The sequence below is a fragment of the Lepisma saccharinum genome, chromosome 1, assembly GCF_977018435.1.
Source record: "Lepisma saccharinum chromosome 1, izLepSacc3.1, whole genome shotgun sequence".
NCBI lineage: Eukaryota > Metazoa > Arthropoda > Insecta > Zygentoma > Lepismatidae > Lepisma > Lepisma saccharinum.
Genome location: NC_139229.1, coordinates 30,711,038 through 30,736,530, shown reverse-complemented (window position 1 = coordinate 30,736,530; position 25,493 = coordinate 30,711,038). Strand labels below are relative to the sequence as shown.

The 25,493-nt window shown below is 39.2% G+C and overlaps 1 protein-coding gene across 1 annotated transcript; it reads left to right on the top strand.

Moving 5' to 3' along the window:
- Positions 1–282: 282 nt before the first annotated feature.
- cold (coiled) lies at positions 283–20,154 on the top strand. The gene is made up of 4 exons (XM_083130395.1): positions 283–414; positions 14,912–15,031; positions 16,615–16,793; positions 18,989–20,154. Exons 1-4 carry the CDS (start codon positions 360–362, stop codon positions 19,076–19,078), a joined length of 444 nt encoding a protein of 147 aa, XP_082986521.1. The 5' UTR covers positions 283–359; the 3' UTR covers positions 19,079–20,154.
- The last annotated feature ends 5,339 nt before the right edge of the window (positions 20,155–25,493 follow it).

The following is a 25,493-nucleotide window of genomic DNA, read 5'->3' as shown; positions in this document are numbered from 1 at the left end:
ATTTAGGGGGGTACAGGCCGAAACATTTTTGTTCGGAAGATTTTCGGGACAAGAGAAGTTCCTGACTGTATGCATATAACTCTACACTTAATTTCATTCTGAACTGATTGTTTTTTGCATTTCTGGAGTAAAACATGATAATCTGCTAGTAGTTTCAAACAATTAAGGCAGAAAATATCGAGAATTAACCACTTTATGCATAATCCCGAACAGAGAACAGGAACACAGATTATGATCCGAAGTCGCGATGATTCAGGCAACAGTCTGTGCCTGTGCAAGAGCTAATATGAGAAAATGAACTGAATTTTCAACTTGGGTGTGGTGGTAACGAGTCGTTATTGATGTAAAGTAATATTAAAATGAACGTGTACGTTACTGTAATTGTCGCATTAATAATCAGCTTCATAACGTTAGGTAAGTGAAAAGGTTTTAAAATTACTCAAACCTTCATTAGAAGAATTAGCGTTCCAAGCTAGCAAGTGAATATCTGGTTAGTCTTCTAATTTGTATTCGTGTTCGTGTAAACAATACTTTTCTACTTAAATATTTCGTTGTTCTATTGAATAATTTCGCACTCAGGTGACCGACAATCAAGGTCTTTGGTTCGAGCAAAATTTCCTAGTGTAGTTCTTTCACATACTTATAAATAGCCTACAGTAATTATGCATCTCTCTAACCTGCATGGAATAGATATTTGGTTTTGAACGCCCAATTGAAAATACTTGTACTTTACATTAAAACGTGTTCTGTTCTCACACTTACGTATTAGAAAGTGTGTGTACATGCTCCAACTCTTTACGCCAAGGCTTTTTGTTAGAAGAGCGTTCTCTAGAAGACACGCAGCAAGTAACCACTAAAACACGGAAGCGTGTTAACACTCAAATGGTAGTTAAACCATGTAAAAGCAACACAAGTCCATTATCCAGACAACAATTGAAATTGGGAAGTGAGTTGAACAAGATAATTATTTTGCAAGACAGTAAGCATGATCATAGCATGTATAATTCATATGACACAGAACAGGCATATGCATAGCGCCTAGATTAGCCTCCAGGATGCAACGTCCCACCTACACAAAATCACCACACTCTAAACACTTCAATTAGGAGGATGGCAAAAGTCTACCCATAAATGCTAACTTCTTACCAGTCGTTGAACACAGATTCTAGATATCTCAGGGCTTGCTGGGTAAAACGTGAACAACAGCTTTATATATATATATATATGTTTATTATAAACTTATCGTAAGAAAGTCTGTTAGCACACTAGTCTTTAACCTTTATCACTCAAGTGCATTTACATTTACCATACACGTGCATTCACCACTTCTGGATTCAAAAGGGGGGAAGGGACCATTCAATTTATTCCTCGCAGTGAGGCGCCAGGGGGAGTATAGGGACCTAATTTTATTTAGGGCTCTGTTCTCTGCTGACGTCACGGGCTCCCCTGTAAGAGAAAGCAGTATGTGCGCGGTACCCCCAACCACAGCTAGGAACTGGCCGAAGCCAGCCGGCACCTCCGACAAGCGGGCGCAGGGTAAAGGATTTAAGGATGCCGCGACACCCCCGGCGTTAGCTAGGAATCGGCAAGCCGACCGGTGTCTCCTGTAAAAGGGCGGCAGGTTAGGAAGGAGGTCTAGGTGCTCCTAGACAAGCCAGGCAGGTAGAACCTGGCACCTAGACCGGGTAGTTAGGTTGCTGCTAGGCTCTTCTTCTTCTTTCTTCCTCCTTCCTTCCTTCTGGGATGGCTGCTAGGCTTCTGGCTGGATGGCCGGTTTTTCCCAGGATGTTTGCCAGTTGACATCCGGGAGCCAACTGAGCTCCGGCTCTTTTTTTTTTTTTTTTGACCTATGTCGGTCAGGGCATCAGCAGTAATAGGGCCTGCATCTTGTGTTAGAATTCATTCACAGGTGTCGAACTTCATTTTTATTTACAATTTTAATAGGTTACAATCGACATTTACAACTCTTTGCATCTGTCGCTAAAGAGGACAATGCTTTTGTTCCCAAAAACCCAATACATACATAATCAATTACAATACAAAACATTACAACATAAAAGTGGTAACTTAATTACCACATTGGTTCTGAGAAGCCAACAGAATATCTATTGTGGACGTGGAAGCGCTATTTTATTATATTTAGATTTAATTGTCCCTATATTTTTAATAAGGGGATTTGTGTGGGTGGCCAATTTTTCCCAAGTCTTGGTCCTATGGTGTTCCAATACCTCACGGATATATGGTATTCCCAAATCCTCATGTAGTTGCACTATTGATGTTAGTCTCGGATAGCATCCAATAGCTCGAAGCACACGATTTTGGAGTCGTTGGAGTTTAACCAGGTGAGTATTGGCCGCCTGCAGCCATACTGCTCCTGCATATGTTAGAATAGGTCTGACCATCATTAGGTACAGATGTAGTCTAGAGTTTATAGCTAACACCGGTGAGCGAAGCAGAGGGGTTAGGTATCCTATTCTCTTCCGTGCTCTTGTGCACACGGTATCAATATGTGGGCCAAAGGTAAGAAGGGAGTCTATGAAGACCCCTAGATATCGGATAGTTTTCGCAGCCGGTATATCCGTACCGAATAGCTGAAGACGTACTTGGGAACCACCATATCCCAGTACCATAGTATTGCACTTTGTTGGATTCAATTTGATTTTCCACTTACTGGCCCATTTTTCCAACAATGGTAAGTACTTTTTTATTCGATTTACACAGGTAGATACTTTCTTCCCATGCACAAAAAAGGCCGTATCGTCTGCGTATGTGGCTATTAAGCCATCTTTCATATCCGGAAGATCGGCTGTATAAAGTGCATACAGCAGAGGTGATAATGCCGAACCTTGCGGAACTCCTGCACCAATAGTATAGGCATCGGATTTAGTTCCCTGGACTGTCACCTGGAATTTTCTGTCTGTTAAATACCTGAGAAGGAGCTTTTTATAGCAGATCAGTATTGGTAGGTTGTCCAACTTGTAGAGGAGCCCTTGGTGCCAAACGCGATCAAAGGCTTTTTGGACATCTATAAAAAGTCCCAATGCTCTATGTCTTCGATTTATATGCGAGGCAGCATAATCAATTACCCTCAACAGTTGCTGGGTAGTCCCGTGGCCCATGCGAAAACCAAACTGATGGTCTGGGAAAAGATGGTTGTCATCAACAATTTTAGTCAATCTGTTACGCAGTACGCGTTCTAAAAGTTTGCTTACATGCGATAACAGACTAATGGGCCTGTAATTTTCGACCTCTCTGGGACTTTTACCAGGTTTTGGTATAGCAACCACTTTGGCCAACTTCCATATAGGAGGAAAATAGCTGAGTTTCAGTATTGCCGTAAATAATTTGGCCAGGAACACAAAACCTTTTCGTGTCAGTTTCTGTAATGCAGACGTGGGAATTCCATCCAAACCGGGAGCGGAAGTAGATTTTAGAGTTTTCACTATATTACTTATTTCTCGAGGTGAAATATGAGGAGCATCTAATTGAGGCGGAAGCTGTTGTAGTTGTTGGTATCTTTGTGACACTACGTGCTCCGTTGTTAGGTCTGTTAAGTCATCATTTAGTTGGAAGTTTTTAGTGAAGTGTCTTGCAAGAAGTTCCGCTTTTTCCCTTGGATCCAATACTGTACGGTTATTTCCAGTAAGTGCAGAGAGGGTGCCTGTGTCTCTGGCGTTCAATTTCCTTGCTAGTTGCCAAAAGGATGGATCCTGTTCAGTAAGGTTTTGTAATCTTGCATCCCATTGAGCTATTCTGTCGCGTTCCAAATATTTATGTAATTGATTGGCAATGAACTTCCATTCATATCTATGGTGCAGTGATCTCGTTCTTTTCCATCTTCTGCGCGCCCAGCGAGTTAGGTGTAAGAAAATTGTAAGGATAGGAGAAGAAATAATCCTGCCCCTATCTGGCGTCTGAACAGTGGTAGAGTGTCGGTATGCTTGTGATACTTCGGTGGTAAAATGTAGGACAGCATTATCAATGTCCCCCGGGGTTGTCATGCTTAGATGGAGATTTAGTTTTTGGTGGATGCGACGTTGGAATTGCTCCCACTGTGTGATATATGCATTTGGTAGTTGAAAGCGATAGCAGTAGACCCCTTGTGCTAAAGCTGTGAAGACAGGTAGGTGGTCCGAAATTAGCGAGTCTTCAACGTAGGGCGCAATGCTCGTCCCCACTCCCTTACATAGCAGGACATCTAATACATCAGGAAGTCCTCGACCCGTTGGATAAAAGGTTGGGTCCTTCGGGGCCGATATCACAAATGCAGTAGTTGGAAGTGTTCGGTATAGTAAATTTCCCGCTGTATTAGACACCCTGGAATTCCACGTGGGATGCTTTGCATTGAGATCCCCTGCCACCACTACATGGGGTCCTAAAGAATGTAGTGTATAGATGTCCTGTTCTTGCAGAGCAGAGCCGGGAGATCTGTATGCTGCTACTATAATAAGTTCTTTGTCTGCAGCATGCAGTCGAATGCCAATTGCTTCGATTGAATGCAACAGAGGAAGTGCAATTTGTGCGACATTCATGCCTTTTCGTACAAGGATTAGTAGTCCTCCCTTTTGTCGGCCTATTCTATCTTCTCGGATTATGCGGTACATCGGTACGTTCCATTGAATGTTTGGTTTCAGGTGTGTTTCGTTAATGAGAGCTATATCTATCCGTTTATCTGTTAACAGCTGGTACAGTTCAGGTGTTTGCTGTTTAATGCCATTTGCATTATAAAATAGCACATTCATTTGTCGCAATAAATTACGTTTCCTAGAAGCAGCCATCTGACTGCATTTCTAGCAAAATTTGTATGATGGTGCTAATTACTGCCATACCAGTCGTCGCCTGTGAGATCTGTTGAAGTCCTCTTGATAAGTGGCGCCAAATTTTGGTAAAATTCCAATGTTTGGCCAGGTCTATGAGTGCTATGATACCCTCTCCGGTAGATGTTGGTGAAGGGACGTAAGATCTTCTTCGCTGCCGTCTCTGCGGATCCGCATATTGCGCATAAGATATGGGTTGAGATGCAGCTGTGGGTCGAGATGGTGCCTGCCTTGCTGTCGATGGTACTTCTTGCGATCCGCTGGATGGTCCTGCCGAAGATGCTGGGTTGTCGTTAGGTCTGGTATCTGGCAATGATGCTGTTCCAGGAGGAAGTTTACGTGGTCGAGCGACAGAAGCTGCATAATTTTGGCTCGATGTGAAAGTGCTACAACCCCGATAGTTCGCGGGGTGGGCACCCCCGCAGTTGACACACGTCGGCGGTTGGTCGTCTGTCAAGGGACATTCTGCTGCCAAATGTGCTCTCGCACATTTCACGCAGCGAGGCGTTGTTTTACAACAGCTCTGGGTATGCCCCAGCCTCTGGCAACGGAAGCATTGTAAGATCAGTGATGGCTGGTATGGGTCCACTTGTACGCTGTAACGTCCAATTGCTTCTAATTGATAAATGTTAGAGACTTCTGGAGATTTCAGTAACGTCACTAAGAAGAGCGGAATCTTCTTTCTTCCTATAGATGAGGAGGCTCGTTGTGTCAGTTGTTGGACGGATAAGGCTTCGAATCCTTCAGCGTGCAATGCCGCACATATCTCCTTGGGATCCAGGTCAATTGGGAGAAGACGAAGAACGACTTTAACTTTGTCGTTCGTCCTCTCCGGGGCAATTGCATGATGTATTTGCTTGAATTCCAAGAGAGCACGTAAGCGATCGAATTCTGGTTTGGAGTAGAGATGAAATCTGATACTATCTCGAGTAATCCGGATTTTTGGATTGATTTTCAGCTGCTGCGAGATAGTACTAACAAAATTATGTGGCGAAGGTTGATCATAGACGTAGATTAATGGACAGCGGCGATTAACCGTTGGATTTTTATCAGCTGGTTCCTGTGGGCCAGTTGCACCCCCCACTGCCCCATCTATTTGCATATCATTTTCATCTTCTTCTTCTTTATTGTCTTCTTGTGGGAGGCTTTCAAATATATTTGAAGTTTCTATCAAGTGTGGTACATTTTGTGCTAATATCTGCGGATCGCTTGCCTTCCGGTGAGGTGTCTGTTGAAAACCTTGCGCATCGATTACTGGATTTTTGGGTCGCAGAAACTCCTGATGAGTGGTTCGAGGAGAAGAAATATTGATATCTTCTGGTTTATCAATCTTTCTTTGTTTAGTTTTACCCCTTTTTGAGCCTGGATGCTTTCTGCTGGCCCCAGTGGAAATAGATTTAATCTTCTCTCTCGACGACAGTGATTCTGATGTTGCAGACGAACTGTCTGAAAGAACAAGCGGTTGGCGGCCGGGACACTGCTCCGATTGGTCTTCCATAACAGCTTGTTCCGACCAATCCCCGGAAGGAGTCTCCTGATTGGCTACGAGCATAGACGAATCACCGAAGCCGGTCACTGGTCGTCTCTGATTGGGTCCCCGAAATTCTGCGGAGTAGCTGCTATTGGATCCTTTTGAAGCGCTGCTATTGGTTCTTCGTGAAGTGGAGGAGGCATCCTGATTCGTTGGCTTCACCATCACGCCGGAGTGGCTGCAGCTCGGCGCGATGCTCTGCTGTCGAAACTGGCGCTTCGTTGGGCACCGTGAGGTATCCACGGGCACCGTGAGGTATCCACGCCAGGTCCAAGAGGACTGAGGTGAGCTCCGGCCTCGCTGCGCTGGGTTTTATACTCGCGGTGGCGCATGGGTGGTGAAAATTTTAACTACAAGTACGCGTTGCTAACTCATTTTTTTACATATTGCAAACTTCGTACTGAGAAATATCAAAGTTTTGACATTGAGAACACACTAGTGGGAAAATCACTAGATGCACGTGACAATATAAACTAAAACTGTGTGCATTCAGACAATACAATTAATAATGAGCCTCGCAGGACTCTGCTATTCTAAACAACACGTTGAAGAGTGTAAATGCCAATAATTGATATTAAAAAGAATATAGCGACCACGCAGGGTCTAATAATGAGTGAAGCTAGTAAACGTAGAGGTGGAACCATTAACGTTTTCAGAATACATTTAAACTAAAAGCGTACGCCTCGCAGGGACATTCCGCTTAACGCTTTCATCCGATTAAAAAGAATATAGCAACCACGCAATGTCTAATAATAATTAAATGGCGACCAAGCAGGGTCGTTACATATGCCCCTTCCTCGGGCGAAAATTTTGATGAAATTTAAATCTTACAATTTATGAAAAATTTTCATGAAACATTGATTTCAAATTCAATAGAAAAGAAAATGACAGTAATAAGAGTCTGTTTCTCCTACACATTAGTCACTAGGTCATCTTCTTCCCCTACCACTTCTCTTCTTCGCTGCGATGAACACCTGTAGAGGCGAAGGTTGTCGAAGTTGACTCGGTCGACGGGTTGCCTGGTCCTGGGGTGAACTAACATTGCTGTGTTGTTCCGAAGATCAGTGGCTAAATAAGGTCCAATATACACTTCGAAGAGCTTAGCTATCGTTCTATTCTTCCTCGAACTAAGCTTATGATTTCGAACAAGAACCAAGTCGTCTTCGTGCAGCTCGAGCGCATGGCCTTTAGTCTTAAATTTTCGTTTGATATTTCTAGTGCGCTCGTTGGACTTGGCTAGAAACAGCTTTTGATTCCAGTTGGAGATTTGCGGTCTGCTTCGTTGAAAGACCAGTTGTAATGATGAAGGCTTCGTTAGGCATGAATACATGGATTAATGACCCAAGAACAATACATTGTAATATCTGACACAGAATGTAGAACAAAGTAACTAGCCAGCTGATAACCAATACACTCACAAATAGATACCGTGATGGTCGGATAATGTTCCAAGTCTTCCACAGATATAGTTCATTCTCCAGAACTTCCATCAGGAAAAGTGGCACAGAATACGGCGTGTAAAGAACAGTTTCGGTACACTGCAACATCTCACACTTATCTTCCTTCACTGGCACGAGCTTCTCAGGGATTCTCTTCAGAGTACAGTCCAGCACACTTCTCGACTCCTGTGTTTGGGAACCAGTCAAAATATCTACTGACACTACTTTCCGTCGTAGGTCCGCGGATTTATACATCTCAGCATCCTCTTCCTGGGCCATGTGGATGTACCGCACTGCTTCAATATTCAGAGGATTCCCTTCCTCATGATCAGGAGTTCTCCCGAAAAATAACTTCACTGAGCTTCTTCTGAATCGCATCTCTACATCGTGCTGCTCGATGAATTTCTTGACTAAAAGAAGATCTATAACAATATATTTCACAATTCCGATCTCCAGTCCCACACGTCTACTTCCGATGACACGCTTCTTATGACTTCCAGAGAAATCTACCAATCGCACCTCTGGAACTTTCTGGATCTGTATGCCTGGTATCTTATCAACTAACTTAGTCCAGATTGAATAATTAAGGATCGAGCATTCACTTCCAGTATCAATCACACAGGTCACTGTAAAGTCCATTAATTTAGCTTGCACTACTGGAGATCTGTATCTGATTTTGGATTCCCTTGCAGACTTCAATTCCTTTTGTAAAATGGTCTCTTCAGTTTCTGTTAGCTGGAAATTTACTAGTAACTCTTGGACATCTTTATTTATTAATTTGGGCCGCTCCTTCGAAGTCCCTTGCCTAAACAGGAACGAAGCATTTAGACAAGGTCCTAGTTTGTCTGGCTAGACTGGGACCTTCGATTTTGATGAAACTCCCGCGCTGTTTCTACGGCCTCCTCCTGCTCCGATGTAATGTTTTGTCTAGGAGATGGAGGTCCGCGAATCTCATTCTGCTCAGCCGTAAATCGTCGTCTCGGGGAACTAGGGCTACTTCTACCCTCACGGATCCTTCTTGGGTCAGGAGATCTACGTCTTTGGTTTTGGTAAGGTCGGAAAGAATTTCTTCTAAAATCACGCCTGCCTCCTCTTTCATTAGTGAAACGTTGAGGGCGCTGACAATTACCTTCTGACCTCGTTTCTATGTTCCGGACTTTATAGTTCCTTGAGGGATTCTGTTCTTTTCCCTTCTTTTCATCTTTGTTCCTCCATGCATCTGGCTCATCATAGATTTCAAAATCCTTCAGGAAATGAGTTAGGTCATCTACCGTTGTAGGCGCATGTGCTAAACAAAGGTTTCGCATGCTATAAGGAAGTTGTCCGATGATCAAATTAAGTACTTCTCCCTCATTAAAGTTATCACTCAGGTTTCTATAGGCCGCATAAACGCTCCAGGCAAAGCTCTCCATACTTTCGTGGACAAGTCTGGAATATCTCCTGTTCCTCACAGCTGTTAGCTGCCGTTGTCTAGCCTTCTCAGAAGCGAATTCTTCTTTGAACCTGGCGCAAAAGTCAGCATAATTCACGAAACTATCAATATTTCCTGCCAGCCAGTGTTCAGCTTTATCAGTGAAAACTCTAGGAAGCAACTCTAGCCTATAATGTTCGGGTACCTGCATAAGTTCAAAGCTGACGTTGAGCTCCCGAAGATATTTTTCAACTGACTGAGCTTCAATGTCGCCTTTAAATTTAGGAATGTGGGCGATATCCGCCATTCTAGGCATCTTAAAATCTGGCCTCCTTCTAGGTGGCGATCCATCTGAAGTATCATCGTATCGAGGCCTCTTTCTTCCATCAGCCTTCATTCTGTTGGCAGCGAATAGAGGTTTCTTAGCTACCCTGGGCGGCTCATAAGGAGTAGCATCCGGATTCAGATCTCTATCCGGAGTAAAAGGGCTAGAATGAACATCTGGAGTGTGTTCTGGCTGAACATTCAATCTTTGGAACTGATCTTGAAGTTCGCTTACCCTCTGAACAAATGTTCCTGTCTGATCTTGTATTTCTCTTCGCAGAGACACTTCAAGCTTCCTTGTCTCAACCCTAAGAGAATTCACCTTCTCTTCAGCTGCCTGCTCTACGTCCTTCCGCAGAGTTAAGGTCATTGACTCCATCACTTCCTTCTGTTCCTGCACAACTTTCTCGATGGATTCGGTCTTGTCACCCAAGTTTTGGACAGCTTTCTCAATGGACTCCACTGTAATCTCTACTTGTCCGCGCCACTGAGATAATGGTTCTAGTTTTTCCTGAAGAGCCTCCTTTAATCTTTCCTCAACCTTTACTATATCTTGCTGAGAAGTAATTTGGATACTTTCTACTCCGGCCTTAAGACCTTCTATGTCAGTCCTCTGCTGTGCAAAGAGGGCTTGCAGTTCATTCCTACGCTTCTCTTCTTCTTCCTCTTTTTCTTTTTTTCTTAATCCCTCTTGACTCTCAATTAAAGCTCGGAGAGTTTCAAAGTCCTTTTCCCTTTTCTCTTCAATTTCCCGTTTTTCTAGCTCTCTTTTCTCTTCATGAAACTCTATTAAGGATCTAAGTTCTAACAGTTCCTTTTTTCTCAGCTTTTCAGCCTGAACTGCTTCTCTTTTGCGCACTTTCTCTTCTTCCTGTTTCTCTTTCTCCCTGCGCTCTTCATCTTCAAGCCTCTCTTTCTTTCTATCTTCCCTATCTTTCATCAACCATTCCAATAACCCATGGTCTGATGGAGGATTGGTCAGCGGACTTGGTTCTTGTATTGCGGTCTCCGCTACCTGGGTCAGCGGAGCAGATTCACACGTCTGGCATTTAACTCCTACAGCAGGGAAGGTAGCCACATCCTTTCCATCACAGCTCCAGTGAATTTGGCGCTGGGACTGGCAACACTGGAAATATGCTGCCTCTTCTCCCAGTTCTTCACAGCAACCAAATCCAGACTCTGAATCCATGGTCTTCCTCCCTCTACTTCTCAGGTTCATACCAGTAAATTCCTGATCCATGTTTAATACAGTCCACACTTTCACTTTCACTGGACAGTCCTTTTAATGCACGGTTCGGTTGACTTCACTTAATTGCACAGTTCTGTCGGGCCCCACGTTATGGCGCCAAATTCTTTTGCAACGTCCCACCTACACAAAATCACCACACTCTAAACACTTCAATTAGGAGGATGGCAAAAGTCTACCCATAAATGCTAACTTCTTACCAGTCGTTGAACACAGATTCTAGATATCTCAGGGCTTGCTGGGTAAAACGTGAACAACAGCTTTATATATATATATATATGTTTATTATAAACTTATCGTAAGAAAGTCTGTTAGCACACTAGTCTTTAACCTTTATCACTCAAGTGCATTTACATTTACCATACACGTGCATTCACCACTTCTGGATTCAAAAGGGGGGAAGGGACCATTCAATTTATTCCTCGCAGTGAGGCGCCAGGGGGAGTATAGGGACCTAATTTTATTTAGGGCTCTGTTCTCTGCTGACGTCACGGGCTCCCCTGTAAGAGAAAGCAGTATGTGCGCGGTACCCCCAACCACAGCTAGGAACTGGCCGAAGCCAGCCGGCACCTCCGACAAGCGGGCGCAGGGTAAAGGATTTAAGGATGCCGCGACACCCCCGGCGTTAGCTAGGAATCGGCAAGCCGACCGGTGTCTCCTGTAAAAGGGCGGCAGGTTAGGAAGGAGGTCTAGGTGCTCCTAGACAAGCCAGGCAGGTAGAACCTGGCACCTAGACCGGGTAGTTAGGTTGCTGCTAGGCTCTTCTTCTTCTTTCTTCCTCCTTCCTCCTTCCTTCCTTCTGGGATGGCTGCTAGGCTTCTGGCTGGATGGCCGGTTTTTCCCAGGATGTTTGCCAGTTGACATCCGGGAGCCAACTGAGCTCCGGCCTCGCTGCGCTGGGTTTTATACTCGCGGTGGCGCATGGGTGGTGAAAATTTTAACTACAAGTACGCGTTGCTAACTCATTTTTTTACATATTGCAAACTTCGTACTGAGAAATATCAAAGTTTTGACATTGAGAACACACTAGTGGGAAAATCACTAGATGCACGTGACAATATAAACTAAAACTGTGTGCATTCAGACAATACAATTAATAATGAGCCTCGCAGGACTCTGCTATTCTAAACAACACGTTGAACAGTGTAAATGCCAATAATTGATATTAAAAAGAATATAGCGACCACGCAGGGTCTAATAATGAGTGAAGCTAGTAAACGTAGAGGTGGAACCGTTAACGTTTTCAGAATACATTTAAACTAAAAGCGTACGCCTCGCAGGGACATTCCGCTTAACGCTTTCATCCGATTAAAAAGAATATAGCAACCACGCAATGTCTAATAATAATTAAATGGCGACCAAGCAGGGTCGTTACAAGGAATTGGAAGTTGAGTAAAGTAGATTTTTTAAAATTTTGTGGAAATAAACCTCAGTATTACATACCACATATTACTTGCTTTCTTTGTTTGGTAAATGTCTGTTATATCGGAGACACTTTTCTAACACATATTTTCAGTTTCAAATGGTTCGTACTTACCAATTGTGTATTGCGGAACCTATTTCAAGGTGTCATTATGCTTTGTACACGAAAATAACTTCGATTTTTCACATTGCGAGTAATTATTTTGGGTCCTTTCTTCCGTTGCGGAACATAGAATATTTCGCGCACAGCTGTGGATCATGACGCGTCGTACTTGTGTTTTGTCGATTTGGAGTGGGCATGCAGTGTTGCAGCCTTCTTAACCGAAAAATACCTACTTTCATGTTCATTATGTCATCACAAACCATTGACGGATAGCTCCAAAAACCATTCACGTTAGCCCCACGAACCATTTCCAGCAAGGTTAGGTTAGGTAAACAGTTAAAAAAATAAAATTCTGGTAAAAAAGGCAAGTTTGGAAACACTTCTGGTAACAGTTTCATGCATCGGAGACACATTTCTTCAATTTTACACAAGAAACTACTTACGGAAATGAGTTTCTCCAAGGTTTATAACCTCCGTCGATATATATTCTTCCTAAAACTTCATCCTACAATGCAGCAGAACAATAAATAATCACTTTTCATGTAATAATATTGCGCATTTTGTGAAAATCGACAACATCATGCCGTTGTTTCCAAGATGTACCTGCAGATGGCTCTAGCGTCGGAAGTCACGCGATCTCGCTAGTGGAATCAGGGTTTCCAAATGCGCGATTTTTTTCGAGAAACGGGCAGTTTTTTGTTGAGAAAGGAAAATGGTTTTTCGATGAATTTAGGGTTGAAATGAGTGCTAATGGAACCTAACCTAACAGGCCTAACCTAACCTCGTGCGAATGGTTTGTGGGGCTACCCGTGGATGGTTTTTGGGGCTAACGTCAATGGTTTGTGGGGCTACCCGTGGATGGTTTTTGGGGCTACCCGTGGATGGTTTTTGGGGCTACCCGTGGATGGTTTTTGGGGCTAACGTCAATGGTTTTTGGGGCTAATGAACAATGTTTCATCGAAATGTACAATTTCCAGACGTGATCCCCGGTTTTTACAACTTTCATGCACAATAGAGTTGGAAACATTGATATTCGAAAACAAAAGAAGCGTTACAATTCGCAAAGCAAGCGATATCGCACCGTGACGTGCTTTCCGTAGCATTAAGGAAAATGGTTTATTTTAGCAGAAAAAGTGTTTGTTTTCGTGCAAAAAGCATATTGGCACCTTCCACTATGTTCCGCAATACATAATTGGTAAGTACAAACCATGAGAAAGACAAAATATCCGATTTAAATGCGTCTCCGATGCATGAAACTGTTAATACACTTCTTCCTCTCGCAAGACCGTGTGACTTTCGACACTCGCGCCATCTGCAGGTTCATAATGGAAACAACAGCATAATGTTGTCGCTTCGCACAAAAGGCTACTTTATTACATCAAACGTGCTTATTTTCTGTTGTGCAGCATTCCATAGTGACAAAATACCTCCACGAAGTTTGATAAATGCAACAGATACTCATTTCCGTAAGTAGTTTTTCCTGCAAATTTGAAGAAAACTGTCTCCGATATAAGACATTTACCCTTTGTTTTGTGCATGTGTGTGCTATGACACCGGGAGTCAATGGTTCATCATATAACCACCCATCCTCATTGTTGCAATGGTTGCAAAAGTTTCCTATCCACAAACACGTGTAACTTCTTTGTTTCATCACTTTTAACATTCGTACTTACGTATCTGCCTCGCGGAACATTCTTTAAGGTGTATTCACGTTTTTTTGATCAAAGTAATTTCAATTTTTCACATTGCGAGTACTTCTTTTAGTTTTTATGCTTCCGTAAGACACAAAATGGCACATACACCTTCATAGATCATCATGCGTCGTGCTTGTGTTTTGTCGATTTTCATTGGGTATGCAGTGTTTCCAACCTTCTTAACTGAAAAAATACAAACATAGTTAAAATCCGTTGAACCATTGAGGATAACCCCAAGAGACATTATGTAAGGTTAGGTTAGGCAAACATAGTTAAAATTCATGTAACTAGTTAGGTTAGGTTTAGTTAGGATAGGCAAACATAGTTAAAATTCTTTTAACTATATTTGCCTAACCCAACCTTTCGTAATGTTTCTTGGGGCTATTGTGAATGGTTCAACGGATTTTAACTATGTTTGTATTTTTTCAGGCCCAAGTTTCTTTTGTTTTATTACGATTTCATCATGCTACGAATGCAATTTTTACATGGTTCGATTTCGATGTACGTCTGTTAACACATACTGCAGAGTTTTAGCTATTACTTAGGTTTTGTTGAATAAATGATTTCGTGGTTAGGTTTGGTTCCCTTAGCGTTAACATAAAGTTCCTAAATGCATTCTACTAAGATTCCGATTTACTTCTACATTCATTCCCACGCTTCTACGATATTTACTGTCGGTTGTCGACGAAGAATATCTTGTCCATGAGAAGTGCGTAAGGTAATGTTCAAGTTGTTTTTTCAACATAAATATTTTTTTCGAGTCCAAACAGTGCTCATTACTTTAAGGAAGGTTCAAATTTCGTGTGACAATGATTTCCAAAATTCTAAGATAATTAGTCTTTGTACTAGGAGAAATCATAAAACAATCGGAACCGTTACTGTAAATTTATTTTCTCTCCTTGTAAATGTGCTTTTTCTCTGCAGGAAATGGCCTGGAATGTTACGTGTGTACAAATCAAGAAGATAATTCAGAGAAATGTTTAAAAACCATAGCAACATGTGAACCTGGTGAAGACTGGTGCCTATCTGAAATTCGATGGGGAAGTAAGTATAACTAAAAAGTAACATCTTATAACATATGCAGGAATTTTGAGAGTGAGTCATTTTGTTTAGGTAGTGTCACTTTTTTATAAGCAGCAGTGCTAGCATGGGAATAAAATAGATGCCTCCACAAGAGCATAATGGAAACACTATCAGCTTGTAATGAAGGAGTGTCAGGGTCAATAGCTGGTGGAGATTCCACTTTAAACTGTAGGTTCAATTAGCCTACTTGTGCATGAAGTGGACTTAAAAACAAACTTTAAAATAGACGAGAAAAAGATGAAACATAGTCTTATTGAAAGACGGAGATTATAGACGAAAGTATTAGGTGTGAAAGTACTGAAAATTGTAAATGGCATGTAATAAGTTATACACTGCAGATTACATTAAGTTGATAATGCCAAGAGAAAGTAGTTTTGAACATTGAAGTCGAATTTTCCCAGTCACTTGCATATATAATTTAGGAAAGTAATTTTTCCATTTTTGGTACTACTTCCGTATAGTGGAGACACCTAGAAATCATTTATTTTGCACTTTTTTACATTGCTAACGTACAATTCTGCATTGCGGAACATTTCTTTAGGTGTAATAATATTTCTAACGAAAATAATGTATATTTCTTACAAATATGAGTACTTACTGTTGTTCCTTTTCTCGGTTCTCTAACATGCAATATGGCGATAGCGCACTGGTTCATCACGCTATGTGGCAGTGTTTTGTCGATTTGGAGTGTTTATGCAGTGTTTTAACCTATTCACCGAAAAAGACCTAATTTCATGGCCAGATTGGAAATTATGCTAATACCTCGTTAGCCCCACAAACCATTTCCGGTAAGGTTAGGTTCTGTTAGGTTAGGCAAACATAGTTAAAAAACTTCAGGATGCATCCTAGACACGTCATCTTCTTGCAAAAACACGGCATGGTTTGCAACACTTATTGGAAGTGTTACCCAATTTTTTTCTAACATCATTGTTACTGCTGTACTGAGCAATGTAAGCACACTTCATGATAATACTGTAAATCGCATTTTTCACATACTGTAGTTTTTTTAAAAAAAATATTGATTTTTCTTTTGCCTCTTCCATATGGTCCAAGTTTTTTGAAACTTGATCTAGTCTTGGTCCCCCCCACCTTGAATTTGATGAGACTACTGTACACACAGCGATCTTTTACTTTGGATGGAATATTGTGTGTTAACAACTGAAATTTAAACTGTATAGGCCTGTATTCATTCAATGCATCCCTGGAATAAGTTTTTATTATGAAAGTTAATTTCCAATCGATTCCCCAGGTGTATGTGCTGTTCTATAATTTGTTTTATTTTAGGGCCCTTCTAAGTTTTTCAGATCAACCATCGATAAAGGCTAAATGTTCTAGTATCTTTTTGCTTTAAGTCCTTTGAATTTTGGGTCTTTTCATTTCATGTTTTAATTTTAACCTTCCTAAGTTTAGTATCTAGAATGCAAGGTTTATAAATTGTATCTGTAGAGGTGCTAGTTAACTCTTGATATCTGCATGGTTTGAACATAGCTATATATAAAAAGTTCTTACAAAGTTTGCTGATGTACATGTATTCTTGAATTCAGGCACACCATATTGGTCTCAAGGAGCAGAGAAGCAATACTACATTTCTAAGAGCTGTGCAAAGAAAGAGACTTGTTACAACACAAGGGAGAAGTACATGCCATTCTGCACTCATATATGGTATGAGGATTGGAAGTGCGCTGAATGTTGTCAAGGAGATAGATGCAACTATTATGTGATTGTAAGTTATTTTTTACATTCGAATAAAAAATATATTTGCACAAACTTAATTTAAGATGGGCGATATAGATTTTTTCAGCATCAGTTAAAAATACTGTTAATCTCCTCCAGGTTTTTCTCCTAATATTCTGAGCTACACTTTCCCTACAGTGGGTTTGGGTTAAACTCCCAGCTCAAGTGCAATATAAAGTAGATGCAATCCCCGCCTACTGTAACAATACTTAAATATTACAGTTTTCTAAAATTTTGCGTATTTTCATATTTTTTTTCAAAATTGGGGATGGGTATTACATGTCCTCAAAGAGTGGTCTTTTGATGTGCTTCTCTATACACTAAACAATTTTCTGGCAATTTTTCCATAAGGTGGCAACGCTGCTTATACACTTTTCTTATTTTTCCCCCAAGAAGTATTATCAGCCTATTTTCAATGCAGCTGTGCATTATTGTAGGAATGTACTACTGCGACACACATTTTTTCTTCACTTTCGTCTATTGTGCTGGCCACAAATTTTGTGTGAAATTTCATTTTTTTCTTCTTCTCCCTTTAACTTTCATGTTGGGAGGTACAATGTACAAATTTCACTTCGGATGAAGGCCTTGTTATTCTGTGGGGCGGGGGAGAGAGAGAAGATTTAATCTCTGTATGACAATGAGTTCTCTTTGCCTGATTTTTTTTTGTTCACCCCGGCAGGTTTGAAAAGCATGCACTAGAAAATTTTTCATCTGTGAAGACTAACGTGTAGGAGTGTGTTCTGTTCACTAAAGCTTAATGTTGAGTAATATTCAGAATTATTGAATATCCAAACAAAATGCATCTACTGTATCAGTTTACTTCTTGGGAAATGGGTTTGACTTCATTCCAAGGAAAAGTATTTTTTAATGGTATAAAAATTTGCCAGTACCACTTTCATGTAAAATATGAATTAATGATAAATTTGTTTCTTAAATATGTTTGACCAAAACTTTGATGACTGTTCAAAAGTTTACAAAAAAGCAAAGGTGTAGTCATGTTTTATCCGTGGGATCTTTGTTCTCCATTGCTTTCAGTAACCTTGAACTTAAAAAATAATATTTAAAATCTTAAGAAATTAGAAGTTTGACAACATGAGATTCTAAATTTCAAAAATACTTTTCTTTGTTATTCTATTTGTGTATTAATTTATTTTGTTGATGGTTTAATATGTACAAGTTTCAAAATAACTTGTATAGGTATATAATTTAAAAATGCCAATTCCAATGTAATAGTGGTTAGCACAGCATGTTACAATGCCAAGAGTCCCAGATTCGAGTACCAGCCTGTGCATTGGTGTTCTTAGTGATTGTCCCTTCATCAATATCACTCATCCATCTTTGCGATTAGTCGAAAATGGCGGAAAAGTGAAGTAAAATAAACCAAATCAATCAACTGTGAGAAACTTTGTGTTCTGGATTTTTATTATTTTGCATCACTATTCTGCCTCTTTTGGATGATCGTAACAATGGGAGACAAATGATAATTAGATGAAATTGATGAAGGAACATGCTATTTCAATGCATTTTTTTGTGAAAGCCTCATGTTTCGATGCCAAAATTTGTAGTGGGGTAGTCAGTTAAAATGCTTCAATGACAAGGATTCCGTGTTCACAAATTGAATAAAGCGGGAAAATGTAAAATCAAGGAAAAAAATTTATAACATTTTGCTATGATGGGACAGTTAAGAATGAATGTATATTGCAGGAAAATATAAAATCAGAGAATGTAAATCTGTTCCAGTGTGTTTGTCTCATCATGTATTTCATCAAACACAAATCTTTTTTTTTTTTTTTTATCAATCAAACAGTGAAGAAAATGCACAACCAAGACTCAGAAACCACAAATACTCTTTTCCTAGCCTAACTCAAAAATTATTTTCATATGACCAAACGTTCACTCTGATTGGAAGCATTGGGTTTCAAGTTAACAATTCATATTAAATGCGGAGAAATTAGTACTCATTTTATCCGCAAAACTGTTTTTCTTCTTCGTTCTATTAATTTCAATGGCCACTGCCACCATCCTCGTTGGAACTTGCTGAAATTTATAGAACGAAGAAGAAAAAACAGTTTTACGAATAGAGTGAGTACTAATTTCTTCGTATTTATTATACTACCGCGTCTCTCTTTTCCCAATTATGAATTAACCATTTATGTTGTACAAATTGTTTTTTTATCTTTATAGCTTGGAGCTGGATCAGTCAAATCTAGTATAACACTTACAGCAGCTAGCATCATTTTGGCAGTTACTGTTTGGAGGCTTTTGGTTGCTTAAAAGAAAACAGAATCTCATCATTCATCATCATATTCCATCCAGAAAAAATCTTTTATGAAATGCATGTTCTAAAATCATCTTTCATGTGTGCCTGATGATGCATGAACAGAGAAAAAAGTGTGTTTTGTGGATAGTAGCATTAATTTCATTGTTTTTAATTCAGGTTTCATCATTGTAGATATTGAGGTAAGTTGATGGTTTGCTACAGAAATTAGGTCATACCTTACAGTTTTGTACAGATGAGAGTTTGAATGCAGCTTTGTTCATGCATGTGAATTATCATGCAGTAAAATGCTCTAACATGTATGATTTTTTAAAGGAGCTATGCAGCTATTTTTATAAGCAAGTTGTTAATTGTAGTCGTTCTTCATGTTAGTACAAAATTCAGCTATTTAATATTAATAATTCTTAAAGATTTGCACCTATATTCTACAGATAGGCTGAAAGTAATAAAGCTGACTAGGCTGAAAGTAATAAAGCTGACTTATATATAATAAACTGAAAACATGCCGGGCATCAAAAAGACGAAGCTTAGAAATAGGTCCGGTGTGTTAAGTTTTTAAGTAAATTACATTTATAAAATATCACTCATTTATCTAGTTGTCTTTACTTCAGTTTCTTGCATATTATTTTAAGTCAATGTATTTAAAAATAAGGTTGAATTCTTCCAGTCGTACAGATAGTTGTATTATTAAATCTGGTATTAATGGATTCTAGTTTTGTTTATGTTTTGAGTTAAAGGTTCTTACAAATTATTTGTAAAACTTCACATTATATTTTATATGACTGACTAGATGGCAGCCAGAGTGTGTAATGTAAATAGGTTACATTTTTTTAAACATTTCTTTTACTGAAATCAAGGTTTGTGAATTTGTGCAAACTCTGTATATAAGGGAAAACAGATTACTGGTGATTAAAAAGAAAATTGCACATTTTTTTAAAACAGAAATCATCCGTCCAAATATGATTTGCAGTAAAATGAAACTATACCTTTTTAGTAATTTATTCTCACTTTTGAAAGAGTTCCGTCCAGTTATAGTTACTATAAGCTTTTTCATGTGTCATGAAATGTAAACTAGACAAAAATTTATATTTTTATGCCATCCGACATTTATATTATTATAGGCTACTGACTGTATTTTAAATAGGAAGAATCTCATGGAGCAAATTTTAAAGTGCATCATGAAAGTAAGAATTAAATACTCTGGATGTATATTGTAAAATATATTAAGAATTGCAATTCAGAAAATGATTTTAATTGGTAATTTGGAAAAATGTTTGTAATTTTACTTGTAATATGTGAATTATATTTTATAACAGGTAGTGATCTCATACAAAATATGCCAAATATTTTTCTTTTGCTCTGTGTAAAACACTACAAGAATGTTGAGGATATGCAATTACAAAAAAAAACAACTTAACATTTAAAGCAAACATTTTAATAGTGTGCCCATGATTTTTTTGGAAAACTCTTATGGATTGTAAATCTGGAATGTAAAAAATGAAGGGCCTCATATGTTTTTGTATGTAATGTTACTTATATTTTATCATTCTAACTTTATGCTCAATTCTAAGAACACTTTATGTAGTAATGTTATTAGTTGAAGCAGTGTCTAATAAGCAGTCTTTAATATCAACACCGTATGGGATATTGAGAATTTGCGTATAAAAGCAACTAACTTAGTTTCTTCTATTTTCATCATTATATTTTCAGACAATTAATTGCCTTACTGATAAAATTTTGACAGCATCAGTAAATACTGTATTATGTATTGCTGGTGTTACGATTTGACAAGATATACATAAAACATATAAATGAACTCATTGGGAACGTGTCGCAAATGTTGTTCCTCAAGTACTTATTATTCAAATCAGGAAATAAAATTACTTTGTACATGCTATTTGTTCGTTATGCAGTTACCTACTACATTGCTGTAAATATTGTGGTAATGATATACTTTTGTATTTTTATACAAGACATATATATGAACATATTTTTTGTATTGTATTTAACATTAATTATCAGGTAAACACTGAATTTGTTCATATTGTGAAATGTTCACAAGGTGGTGTATGATATTATATTTCCTGTTATAATTCTATGCACAAACTAAAGTATGTTTTCATTATTCTAGGAATTACTTACTTTTATTTTAAAGCTTTTGTGGCGCATGTTGTGCATAATTTTAGAAAATAACTTTCAAATTAGTGCATAATACTGTTATTCTCCTGTTTTGTAACTTTATAACATTAAATTTCTATATTTTGAAGAAAAAATAACTTTACTGCACATCGAGTCTAAATGTGATAAAATGATTTTTTTTTTGTCATCTCTCCACTCAGGAAGATAAATCTGTAATGTGCTGTAAAGCAAATTTTAGACCATTGTTGTTCTTATATAATAAATTATTTCTATAAATACAAGCAATTGAGTGATTTCAATATTTCCCCTTTATGTCCCTCAGCATGGCCATGTGGTCTAAGGTGCAAGCTTTAGGCTCCAGCTATGGGATGCGCACAGATTCAAGTCTCCTGCGGGAAGCGTAACAACTTTTCTCCTGAGACCAGTGTATCCACCATCGTGAGGAAATTAGGGAGCTACAAATGAGTAGCGTAACCCGGTCACGGAAACCTACGACAACGACTGCGGTTTGTCATGCTGGTTGGATGATCTTCCATCTCAGCAGTTGGGAGTGAGGTAGGCAGTCGGTAGGCCCGCATGCACTCTTGCATCACAGGTTATTTTTTTATTATTATTTTTGTTATATGTAATGGCTTAAATGTTGGCTAATTTTCATATAAAATTTCAATGTAAACATGGTCAAGTGGAAGAAAATGCTTCAAAGCCTTAACTTCGCCATGATAACAAAACAAAGTCACAATTCGAACCCCTCTTCCATGACAATCCAGTAGAAGAAACAAGTGGTATGTTGTGATTTTATTTCAGTTTTAATATGTCTACAATGATGTGAACTAGCAACTTTTCAATAGTCCTAATCGAAGGGTATAAACAACATCACTATAAATGTGGCCGCGGTGGCTCAGTCGGTAACACATCTGACTACCATGCTAAAGGTCCCGGGTTCGATCCCCGGCCGGTTCAAATGCAGGAACTTTTCTAACGTTGAAAGCGGCACCGGCGTCCACCCAGCATCGAATAACATGGGTACCCGGGGGGAAACCCTGGGGGGGTAAAGGTGGTCAGGGGCATGGTGCTGATCACATCACCCCCACTCACGACCAGATGAAGAAAGTGTGGGGCATTACCCTCACACCCCCTATACGCCTTCATGGCTTGGTGCTAAGCACAGGGGAACACTACTTTTTTTTTTTACTATAAATGAGAGGGAGAGAAAAAAATGTAAGTCCATTTTATGCACAGATAGGCTGACTGGGACTGGACCTATATCTTAATCCTTTCTGGACGAGCGATGGGCATAGCCTGTTATTCACTTTAAAATTCCATTTTGAATGAACTATGAGCTATAATCGCACCCTGTGCACATGTTTTTGTAACAGACAGTTTCAAATTTCAACCCCTAGATAGCACATTTTCTTTGTTGCTAAAATTTACTTGTACTCTTGTCGAATTAAGTTGCACTTTTGTTTATGCTCTTGAAAGCACTGAATATTTTATATCCACATTGTAGAAATCTCTTACAATTATTCCACTTTGGATTTCACAGTTAGTGATGATTTAGATTCTAATAGAAAGTTTTTGTTATTTTCATGAATTAATTTTATATTAGCTATTCAAAATATGTTTTCCATATATTTCATGTAATTAGGGTGACCATACATCTCATTTTGACCGGGACAGTCCCATTTAGGAGAAGTATACCAGACGTCCCATCCTTATGAGAATCTAGAAGTTAGCTCAAACATTAGATCTAAATTTGAGATGAAATTTCATGCTAAATAGAAAAGTCTGCCTTTTTTAAACTAGTGTCATGGAAACACTGTTTCAAGTTATTCATAGAAATTCGTAATTTTTTTATATTTAGAGTCTCTTTTCTGCCACTTTTGGCTAATTGCGCATAACAATCCAATTGCTACAATTTCGTCCAGACGTCGAACAGGCAGCAGTTTACGGTTTTAAGTTAACTCTCGTCTCAGTTCTTATTGTTTTGCACGTGTTCCGTTATTTCTAGAGCAGTGAATAAATATAACCAAGAAGCGTACATGTAGTTTCAATGGCAGCCTGCACGAAGAATTTAAATTCCTGAGTCTCGAGATAAACTCAAAAGAAAATTCCTAACGAATTGGAAAATGCTAATATATTTTTAGTTTAACTACTAGTAATAATAATAGTTTTTTGATTGCTGTCGTTGAGAGGTCCTATTTTTGGTTCAAAATATTATGGTCACCCTACATGCGATGCTATATTTTTCTTACGTTCAAAAAATTGTCACAGAATAAAATTTGTAAATGTGAGAAAATTTATATAAAATGTAACATATTATATATCTGTGGAATGAGGAAGTGTTAAATAATAACACCTATAGCCTGATAAGTTAAGTCTCAATATGAGCAGATTGCTGCGAAGCACTTCCTATTACGTAATCCTCCCCACCACTTTTCCATGAGGTCTGGCCTTGAGAGTACAAGTGGTGCCAACTCAGCAAAATTAAGCTAAAACAGATATTACAAACGATTTTCAGTGGTTCATTTTATTTAATCCGTCCTTTGAAAATGCATGCGGTGCGCAGATCGTCAACTGTAGTATTACACATGCGTATTAAGGTTTATAACAAAGAGAAACTACAGGGTGAATGACTTCATTTTCTGAATGCGACATCGAGCAGTGGCCTGTGTTTTTTAACCCTCGGATGCTTGTCACTTTTTTTTTACAACTTTACATATGTGGGGTCAATTTGACCCCAATGCAATTATGCATTGAAATAAGTACGACAGAGTAAATAGTTCAGCTAATATGGTTTATTGATCAATAATTTATCTGAATATAACATAGGAAGCACTTACCCTTTTATTATTATTATTATTATTTAAGCCCCCCCAAAAAATAACAATGTATTGACAATTCACTGTTCTACATATTAATGGTAGTTACACTTCGCTCGCAATTATCAGAACTTCAGTTGACTTGAGAAACAGTATTTTAGAGATAACACAATACAGTACTAAATATTATTTTATATAGAACAAATAAATTAAAAAAAATAAAAATAAAAAAAATAATAAAAAAGAATGCACCGGCCTCTCATGGCAATTAAATACACCTCACTCGCATTCTGAGCACACCACAGTCACACTGCTGTGGACCTGCACACAGGTTTCCCACATCTTCGGCAACGTTCCGTCGTCTTCCAGTCCTCTTTTCTTGTGCAGACCTGGCATCTTACTCTTTTCTTTGAAGATCTTTCCTGCAGTCTCTGTGCCTGCCTTACTACGCCGGAAAGTTTTATTGCCTCGGTTACTGGTTTCTTCAAGTACAAGCTTTGGCACCTCACCCGCATGTGAGGAAAAATCAACTCATTCGCCAACTCGATAAGGAACATACGGCGTCTGTAACTGACGCCTGATTCGTAATCAGAATGCTGTGACAAGTAGCATGTGTATGCATTGAGAACGCCTACATTGATTACATTATTGAACCGGGCCATTGGCCATCGAAGTGTCTTGTGTTCTGCAGGTGTACGTTTGAACCAGTTTGTCCATGGCGCACACTCCACTCTTTGTTTGGTTGTAAAACTTTATGATTTCTGGCTTCTTCTAAGAATCATCATCATCAATGTGTATGTCATGATGCATGGTGCTGAGTAGAATGACATTCTTGTTTTTCTTCGGCACGTAGCTTACCAGGATCTCATTTTCATGGAATCCGAATTGTGATGTGCAAGGCTGTCTTGTCTTGATATTTTATAGTGCAGGTGGGATTTCATGCTTGTTTTTCTTTACTGTTCCGACATGGTTACATTTTGTAAAAGGAGATCGTTAGCCAAGTCATGACATGTGAAGAATTTGTCAGTTGTGATATATCTTCCAGAGTTCCGCAGTGTGTAGCACAGTTTCTTCACGACGTAGCTGACGAGGTTCTTTGAGCTGGCTCTCCTGGCTGTCGTACCAAGTAGATTAGACCGTCTTTGGCGTAAATGTTATCAGCATCGCACAACCAGAAGATCTTGATGCCGTATTTGGCCGGTTTACTTGGTATGTATTGCAGGAACTTGCATCTTCCACGGAAAGGCACTAACTGTTCATCAATCGTAAGAAAGTCGCCGGGTACCATGGTTCTGCGACAGTTTTTGATAAAAAAAAATGTCCAGATATATCGAAATGCACCCATGTGATCAGTCTCCAGATGTGCAGCGCAAGTATGTTTGTCATGAAATCGGAGCAGTCTTCTGATGTCTTCGAAACGATTTACTCCAAAGGTTGCTTTGTACTTCGGGTT

What these genes read in the sequence shown, in the direction of transcription:
- cold (XM_083130395.1), top strand. Translation starts at nt 360, where the DNA reads ATGAACGTGTACGTTACTGTAATTGTCGCATTAATAATCAGCTTCATA. An exon ending in AATCAGCTTCATAACGTTAG is followed by an intron (nt 415 to 14,911) that starts GTAAGTGAAAAG and finishes TTTTCTCTGCAG; the next exon opens with GAAATGGCCTGGAATGTTAC. An exon ending in GATGCAACTATTATGTGATT is followed by an intron (nt 16,794 to 18,988) that starts GTAAGTTATTTT and finishes TTATCTTTATAG; the next exon opens with CTTGGAGCTGGATCAGTCAA.